General features: G+C 41.2%; 1 protein-coding gene across 2 annotated transcripts; it reads right to left on the bottom strand.

Moving 5' to 3' along the window:
* Nucleotides 1–11: 11 nt before the first annotated feature.
* Nucleotides 12–8890, bottom strand: nudt12 (nudix (nucleoside diphosphate linked moiety X)-type motif 12). 2 transcript variants are annotated; one of them, XM_088076277.1, is made up of 8 exons: nt 8771–8890; nt 7218–7432; nt 6205–6508; nt 5752–6016; nt 5058–5222; nt 3106–3219; nt 2763–2962; nt 12–1473 (listed from the first exon to the last, which is right to left on the bottom strand). In XM_088076277.1, the coding sequence occupies exons 2-8, from the start codon at nt 7421–7423 to the stop codon at nt 1363–1365; spliced, it is 1365 nt and encodes a 454-aa protein (XP_087932403.1). In that variant the 5' UTR covers nt 7424–7432; nt 8771–8890; the 3' UTR covers nt 12–1362. The 2 variants fall into 2 exon arrangements, with proteins under 2 accessions (XP_087932403.1, XP_087932404.1); XM_088076278.1 differs by lacking the exon at nt 8771–8890 and having other exon boundaries at nt 7184–7323.
* Nucleotides 8891–9481: the final 591 nt, after the last annotated feature.

The following is a 9481-nucleotide window of genomic DNA, read 5'->3' as shown; positions in this document are numbered from 1 at the left end:
CACAATGAAAATTTGTTATATCATTTTATTAAACTGAATATTCTGTTTATTTAGAAATTTACAGTGCATCAGTTTTCTGTGTCAATGATCAGCCTGTAATTGTTTTGTTTGTGCTGTAGCAAAATAATAACGATCTTATGTTGATTTTAATTGATTAATCTTCTCGACTTGTGCACCATATTTCATAAATCAAAGTCCCGTCTGACAGCTGCTGCCCAAAGATTCAGGCGTTTAAGATTGCTGTGTCACTGAGGATGGTCCAGCTTAAATGTTATGTCCAGATTTGTTAAAAATTAAGGACAGGAACAGTTTAACATCCCAGTGCAGCTGTTTTTCTGTAATTGCAGAAAATATCTGTCTGCAGCAGTGCACACTTTTTCTATTTGTTCCCAAACTGTGTACAGTTGTCTTTGATTTGATCCGTCGTCACATTGCAAGTTAAAAACTGAACTCTGGATTGACTGTTTTGAGTAGAAGGATTTCCATTAAACCCCAAATTGTGCAAATTGAAATTGCAAATATAAAATAAACCTAATGGAAACATGTCGATTGCGAAAAAACTCCACTTTACCACAAAAAAAATCTGAATGCTCACATAAGATGGTATTTTATGTGATTTGAAAAAGCCATATTTGGCAAAACTGCAGTGGAAACACTTTTTAGTCTTTTCTAGGTCACATGACGCTGTGTCTGTGTGTCAGCAGGAACTGGCTCCCTCGTGATGCAGCAGGAGCTACAGGAGCTGTTATTGCATCACAAAACTCTGAGAAAGTTGAGCCGATCATTCGGAAGTTTTTCACAATTCCTCTGTGAAATTGTGGACTACATCTCCCAGAAATCCCTCATATGTGGCCGCTCCCTCGTATAAGGGGCTCGCCTTTCCATTATGGCTCCGTAACACGCCTGCGTGGCCTTGGATTGGAAATGACGGCTAATGCGGTGGCTGCAACAGAAATAAAGCTGCTGATGATGTTTTCACCAGAGGAGAAGTCGTACAGCATCACTCGGTGGAAACGCAGTCCTCTCACAATTGTGTTTATCAACAATTCAAAAATATCGCTTACGTTTTGGGCAAATCTGTAATGGAAACCCTCTCGTGTATAGTTTGTCCTTTCCTATTCTGTACAGTTCTGTCTTTGTCGTTATGTGCAGACTGCATCCGTCCACACACAGGAAGTGTGTTGAGAATATTTAACAGGAAGTACTGTGTCACGTACAACCTGAAGAATCTGGTGATTTCCTCGACTGGCAGCTGGTTTTGTCGTAAAAAAATTCAGACAGCTGCTGTTTTTTAGACCCGTCTGACCGTCTGAGGGTGTGTCCACACCGGCTGTTGAGGTTCGAGTGCTAAAAGTTTGAGTTTTAGAGGTTGGAGTTCATGCCGATCCAGTGTTTGATCAGCTGGTGTGCGATGGTCTGTCTGGGAGGGAAGGTGAAGGAAGCAGGACGTATTCCTCTGAATGAGTCAATCACCTAAACAAACATAACGTTAGACTTAAAATTATTCACTAACAAAAAGTACAGCACAGAAGATTTCTACAGTCAGCACAGTTTGAAGAATAGTGTCGCCAATTCAGTATCTGACCAAATGTCTCCACTTCTGTTCCCGATATAAGATGCTGAGTAACGGCCAGAAATGTGTTTTAGCAGACCATTATGAGGACAATTAAGTTGCCTTTGACTTTTTGGATATAAAATGTCATCACTTCATCATTTTATTCTATGAGACATCTCTTGAGTTACGGCCAATAACATGTTTTTTGAGGTCACCGTGACCTTGAACTTTCACCTTCAACCATCAGAGTCTAATGAGTTGATTCTTGAGTCCAAGTGGACGCTTGTGCCAAATTTAAAGGAAATTCCCTCTTCGCCATCTTCAGATATTTTACTCAAAACAATGAGACAGATGCACGTTCACAGTGACCTTGATGTTTGAAGACCAAATTATAATCAGCTCATCTTTGAATCCAAGTGAATGTTTGTGTCATATTTGAAGAAATTTCCTTGAGGTGTTCTCGTCATATTGCTTTCACAATAATGACACAAATGTAAGGTCAAGGTTATTGTGAACAAAATCCATTTGAATGTTTGTGCCAAATTTGAAGAAATTTACTCAGAGGTGATCTGGAGATATCGCATTTACAAGAATGAGACACATGTGGTCATGGACCTTGATCTTTGACCTATGACCACCAAAATCGAATCAGTCCACTCGATCCACTTGGATTCAAGGATGACCTTGAATCCAAGTGGATTATTGTGACAGTTTTGAAGACATTCCCTCATAATGTTCGACAGATAATGCATTTACAAGAATGAAACGGATACAAGGTCAAAGTGACCTTGACCTTTGACCTATGACCACCAAAATATAATCACTTAAGCCTTGCATTCAAGTGGAAGTTTATATTAAATTTGAAGAAATTCGCTAAAGGCGTTCTTGACATATCGAACAACCTGAAAACAAAATACCTCCGGCCACAGCTCGCGTTGGCATGGAGGCATAAAAATAAAATTATTATCATTAAATCATCTCCATCACTGCCTGAGCCATTACTACCAACTGATGAAGGCCATGAGATACGGCTGAAAGCTCTGGAAAATCTACAGTAAGAAGAACTTGTGCAAAGAATTTCTAAAGGTCAGTGATGAACGATGGTTAAGTCATTTCATTGAGGAGTAGCACTGATCATTTCAGTCATTATTATGCTTATTTATATTATTAATTGTCGTGCTGATAGTAAATGATGTCATGTTTGCACCTGCTGACGCGGGAACCATCGAGCTTCCTCTATCTCGTTCCCGTCCACTTTGATGTCGGTCGATATGGCGACAGCGAGGCAGCCAATCATGAGGTTGGAGGGCATCGGCCACGGCTGGCAGGAGACATACTGAACCGGCCCGACCTTCACTCCGCTCTCCTCCTCCACCTCCCTCCTCACCGCCTCCTCCAGCGCCTCCCCTGCAGGAGAAAAGGTCAGTAAGGGTAACACTTGAGTTCGGGCATGGAGACGTGATGGTTACAGCTTTTATTCAGAGTGTGTGTGTGTGTGTGTGTGTGTGTGTGTGTGTGTGTGTGTGTGTGTGTGTGTGTGCGTCTGTTACCAGGCTCTACGAATCCAGCCAGGCAGGAGAACAAACCAACTGGAAAGATCTTCTTCCTTCCCAGTAAACACTGGTTTCCATCAGGGTGGATCACCAGCATGATGACCACTGGGTCTGAGAACACACAGGTGAGAGGTGCAATTGGTGCATTTTACAATTTTATTTTTTGATCATTTTGGCTGTGTTCATGCATATGGCATAAATTTTGACCAGATTGTGTATTTTTGTATAAATTGTGAATTTTCAGCTCAGCTCCTACAAAAAGTCTAAAATACACTGTGGAAACTAAGTTGCTCCACTGAAACCCATTCAAAGTGACATTTTTGATCCCACAGCCATCAAAGCAGAAAAACATGACTTGTATTATTTCTGGGTGTCATTCTGGGCTTTTGACTTGAAATTTTTCATTTTGACTGTTTTCTACCTGATGAGGTCATTTTGACCATATTTGGCATATGGAGGAAATACATGCTATTCCACTAGGTGACCTGTCACAGTCAATGTAGCTGCTGATCACTGACAGATCCCAGACTGTGATCATCATGTTGTTGTTTTTTTTGTGCATGTAAAAACACAGTGGCATCATGACAAAAATATGTCATTTAAAGCAGGCATGTCAAACCGGTCCACAGGGGGGCCGGTGTGGCTGCAGGTTTTTGTGCCAACCAACCAAGAGCACACAGTTTGACCAATCAACTGTCTGAAGACGGAGATCAGTTGATTAAATGAGTCAAGTCTGGTGTGCTGCTACTTGGTTGGAAACAAAACCTGCAGCCACACCGGCCCCCCTGTGGACCAGTTTGACATGCCTGATTTAAAGGGTTAAAAATCTGAAAATTAATGCATATTTGATGGATTGATGTTGGTTTACAATGTTGGTTAATTTTTCCTTTCTGAAGTTGACCTAATAACTCTGCGTTTTTTAATGCATGTGTTTCCCTGATGACGGATGGTTGGAAAATGGGCTTAACAACTGAGTTTGCATGTTTGCAGTACTAGTTCCTTTGTCTCAAAGTCAATGGGTTGGTCTGTGGTTAACACAAGCCGAAGAGATTTTCTTCTACAGCATAAAAAACGTATATATTCTACAGTTTTAACAGACCATCTGTTATTAAGAAACCTCTTGGACAAGAGGTGAAACATCTTCAACAAACAAGTCCAGCTGCCGACGAATGAGCACCTATAGAGCATTTATCAGGAGGAGCAGCTGTTTGTGTGGTTGGTGAGGTTGATGAAGTTGGTAAGGCTGGTTAGGTTGATGAGGTTGGTGAGGTTGGTGAGGTTAATGAGGTTGGTGAGGTTGATGAGGTTGGTAAGGCTGGTTAGGTTGATGAGGTTGGTGAGGTTGGTGAGGTTGATGAGATTGGTGAGGTTGGTTAGGTTGATGAGGTTGGTGAGGTTGGTGAGGTTGATGAGGTTGGTGAGGTTAGTGAGGTTGGTGAGGTTGGTGACGTTAATGAGGTTGGTGAGGTTGGTGAGGTTGATGAGGTTGGTGAGGTTAGTGAGGTTGGTGAGGTTGGTGAGGTTAATGAGGTTAGTGAGGTTGGTGAGGTTGAGGTTGGTGAGGTTGGTGAGGTTAATGAGGTTGGTGAGGTTGGTGAGGTTGGTGAGGTTGGTGAGGTTGGTGAGGTTGATGAGGTTGGTGAGGTTGGTGAGGTTAATGAGGTTGGTGAGGTTGGTGAGGTTAATGAGGTTGGTGAGGTTGGTGAGGTTAATGAGGTTGGTGAGGTTAGTGAGGTTGGTGAGGTTGGTGAGGTTAATGAGGTTAGTGAGGTTGGTGAGGTTGAGGTTGGTGAGGTTGGTGAGGTTAATGAGGTTGGTGAGGTTGGTGAGGTTGATGAGGTTAGTGAGGTTGATGAGGTTGGTGAGGTTAATGAGGTTAGTGAGGTTGGTGAGGTTAATGAGGTTGGTAAGGTTGGTGAGGTTGGTGAGGTTGGTTTGGCGCTCCGTACCGACTCGGGGATAGCAGGTGTTGTGAACCCCCTTCAGGCTCCTGCAGTCCGCGTTCAGGCAGCTCCTCTTGTATCCCGCCTCCTCCAGCTGAGTGCTGCTGCCGCACGTCGGACAGAAGCTGTAGCGGTGCCAGGCCAGCACGGCCCGAGCCTGAGCCACGACTCCTGGAGGACGGAGAGCGGGAAAACAGATTATTAACCCTCTGAAAACCGGGAACAACAGCACTGTTCTTGTGCTGCTTTCAGACGCCTTTCGCGAGTACTTCAACCTTGAGAAAAATTATACAATTTCTTTAAAAAAAACATGGGTAAAAGGTAATGAGCAAATTATTGCAAGAAATTTGTATCGAAAATCTGTTTTAAAAAGCTAGAAAAAATGTCTAGGGAAAAACTATATGTTAATTATTATAATTACAGACTTTTTTGAATTTTTAGTTTTTTTTTTCCAGTTTATTGTTCGTTTTTTAAACTTTTTAAAACAAATTTTCAGTTTATTTTCTTGCACTTTTCACTAATTTCTTGCTCTTTCTTTTTGTTGCGTTCTTTCCACATTTTTGAAAGAAATCAAGCCAATTTGCTCCAGTTTTAAAGGGTTAAATTGAGTCTAGAATATTGACTCACACGTCAGTAATATGAAATCTTTTGTTTCAGTCAAAATGATCCCCAAAAGAAAAAGACCCTGTGTCTTCCTCACCAGCCTCTTCCTCGCTGAGCTTCAGCAGATCTCTGTTTGGCGTCTTTGGGAAGCAGCAGTTTTTTTCTCGGCAGCGTTTCAGAAGTTCAGCGGCGTCTTCGTCCGTGTTGATGGCAAACCAAGCAGGAGGCTCCTGGACGACATCCACCGTCTGAGAGGAAGCTTTGTTCCTCTTCTCCACGCCGAGGAAGATGAGCACAGTCGTAGGTTTCAGGAGAAGATCTTCAACCGCCTCATAGCTGAACCGGCACAGCTTGGTCTCAACCTGTGAAACGTTAGAAACGTTATCATTAGACAACTTAAATCTTTTATGTGGGAAAACAACGATACGTAACACCTGCATCGACATCTGGTACCTGCTAGTTTACAAGACATTAGAAATGGTCGTGAATGTTCCAAAACCCACGCAAATCTTCGGTACTAATGAAAAATAACTCGTCTTCGGCGACGCACCGCTGCTTTGGCGTCGGCCTGCGGGCTGCTGACCATGGGGCTGAGGCTGGAGAACAGCAGGTAGACTGTCTGTGGGTCGCTCTGTTTACTCTGCAGCCACGCCTCGTCCGTCCTCTTGGCGCTCAGCCGGTCCAGCGTCTCTCTGCTGAAGTAGTTCTCCTGCTGGTGGACGTCGGAGCCCGGCAGGACTCGCCGGCTGCCGTCGTCCCCCCGGGCCAGCAGGTTAGAGATGTGTCTGTGGCCCCAGAACTTGGCGATGTCGTAGGCGGTCTGAGACGAGCTGTTCACCGAGAACTTGTCGCAGCTTGAGGATCGAAAACAGAAATTAGAGATTAGAGAAAAAGCAATGAGTCTTCAATGCTGTTGACAGTTGTTTGCAAATATTTACATTAACCTGGAAATCAAACACTTCAGTTACACTGGTCACACGTTAGATTTAGAAATATGGCCTGAAATTCTGTGTTTATTTACGCACTAAACCAGAAAAATAAGTAATTTCATTGAGGATGTAAGAGTTTATACAGTGGTAAAAAGTGCATTTACTGCACTGTTTACCTATTTACTGTAGTTAACCCCTCGAGACCTTGAGGCTTGAGAAGAAATAACCTAGAAATTAGCAAGAAATTAGCCTAAAAATGAACAAAAACAAAACAAAAAAATCATGAAGAAGGGTGCCTAAAAGTTATTTCAAAGATATTTTAATTTTGTAAAATAATTTTAAATATTTTATTCTGATAACTATGAATACAGCTCTATGGACATTTTTCTCCAACTCTTTAAAAAATAAATTCCATTTCTTGCCAAGTTGCTCAAGAAAGAAAAAAAGATGTTGATACACGTTTCAAAGGGTTAAGTCTAATTCTGAGTTACTTTATACTTTATCATATTTTAGAGGTAAATGTTGTATTGTTTGTTGATTCAGATTATAAATATAAAATATAATGAAAAAATAAAATTTATAATTCTAGATGAAATTCACATTTTCATTTTCTCTTCATCTCAGCTCACTGTACCCATGAGACAGCAGCTCCTCCGCCACCTGGTACTGTCCATTGCGAGCGGCGAGCATCAGCGCTGTCCAGCCGCTGTATCCCGTCTGGTTGATGAGCGAGGGGGCGTGGGACAGCAGCGTGGACACCTGAGTCAGGTCTCCTCTGGCGGCAGCGTCCAAAAACCTCTCCACCATCTCCTCCGTTGCACTCAGCTGGAGGCTCGTCATGGTGGCTGCCTGATGACAGAAAATGTGCTTTTGATGATGCAAAAATGCATTTTGTGAGATCAGATGAGGTAAAATACAGCTGCAGTTGGAGATTCTGGAGTTTAAGCCGACATGAACCTTTAAAACTTTAAAGCTGAGTAAGAACAAGACAGTTTAAGACACCTGTGTTAAAAAATAACCAACGCTTTTTGTGCTGATCGGACTGATGCTCGTTCATTTACGTCCAAATCTGTCCAATCTATCAACCCACAGCCTGCACACATTTAAACTGTATATATAATGTCATGTCCAACAGCCCACTCCAGTGCGGACATGTCCAACAGCCCACTCCAGGGGACGGACATGTCCAACAGCCCGCTCCAGCGTGCAAACATGTCCAAAAGCCCACTCCAGCGCGGACATGTCCAACAGCCCACTCCAGTGTGTGGACATGTCCAACAGCCCACTCCAGTGTGTGGACATGTCCAACAGCCCGTCATTCCCCAGAAGAGAATGACCTTAATATTTAGAGAGTTTCATTTCAAAATAAATAAAAATCCTAAAAAAAATACATGAAATGAGCTACAAAAAATAAAAGAATAAATACAGGATATGAAATTAAAAAAAAACTAAAATGTGAAAGTTAAATAAATAATATGTTTTTACTGTAACTTAATATTAAATCTATATAATAATAATATTGTTTTCTGGGAAATGTCAATGATTAGCAGCAACACTGACTGCCACAAACAAAAAAATCCCAAAGATTTAAGCCATATGCACGAACACAGCCAAAATTATTAAAAACATGAGGAAAGAAAATTGCGTAAAATTAACCAAACAGTTCATACGGTGCTGTTTATATATATTTCTCCCTCCCTCTTATTGGTGCAAACAGCTGTCAATCATTCTTGTGTAACGCCTGTCAAACCTCACGGTGTTATAAAACACCGGTTACATGTCACAGCTGCAAACACGTGTTTCCCTGTTAACATTAGCTCATTATCATGAGTAAGTTTTAATAATTCCTGCAGCTTTGAATGCAAAGTTACAGTGATTTAATAAACTGTGATGCGTTTAGAGTCAGTATGTAGGTTAAAGGTTTGCATACGACACTGCAGGTATAACAGCTTCACTGTTATGCAGCTGATATAACTGTTATGTTTTTATAAATCTGTCTGTCAGACAGCTGGATATTAAACCAAAGACCGGATATAAAGAGTAAAGTGAAGCGATCGTTTAAGAGGTTTTTTTAAGTCTGAGCTCGAGCTCAGGCTCCGTCTATGTCCTGGAAACTGCCCGTTCATGAGTAACCAAGTAATAAACTCCTAAATAAATAATAGTAATAAAATATAATAAAAATCTCACCTCGCCTTCAGCTCAGCTCCAGTTTCTCTTCTGTCCGGGAGGCTGTGTGTCTGCAGTGTTGAATAAAATGCGACGAGCTGCGTTCAAGAGCAACAGCGACGCAACCGTGCTGCATTCAAGAGCTCCTGAAAGACCCGGATTACAGAGTGGCACAGCGACAATATGCAACTTTGCTGTTGTTCGCAAAAGTCATTGAAGACGTTATCTATGGCTGTATCTTTCTTGATTTACTCTTTTCTACTTTGTTATTATGTTATTACTTCTACTACTTATACTACTACTATAATACTATAATACTATAATAATAATGATAATAATAGTAATAAGACTGCTACTACTATGCCTGCTTCTGATAATAAGAAAAAATAAAATTTAAAAAAGCAGGAAACAATCAAATACAAATTCTCAGTTCCTCTCATCCACTGTTTAGATTTTTGTTGTGAAAACATGTAGAAACCAGCAACATTTAATTAAATAATGCCTCATTTGTATGTTTATCCACAAAATTTCAGAAAAACTAGCAAAACAACAAATTTAGAAAAAAAAGTCTTACAGTATGAATTTAACTGAGGTAGTTTTAAAGTGACATTTATCAGTAAAAATATTGTCTTATGTTAAAAGTCTTTAAGTTTGAGTCTCCGAGGCGCCTCTGAATGCAGCACACTTTGCACTTTGCACTATTTTGCAGCACTTTATTTCTGCTGCCTGCTG

This window comes from Plectropomus leopardus, chromosome 4 (assembly GCF_026936395.1).
Source record: "Plectropomus leopardus strain MGB_pleo_1.0 chromosome 4, ASM2693639v1, whole genome shotgun sequence".
Classification (NCBI taxonomy): Eukaryota; Metazoa; Chordata; class Actinopteri; order Perciformes; family Serranidae; genus Plectropomus; species Plectropomus leopardus.
Note: the sequence above shows the minus strand (reverse complement) of the source record. Positions and strands in the feature narration are given on the sequence as shown.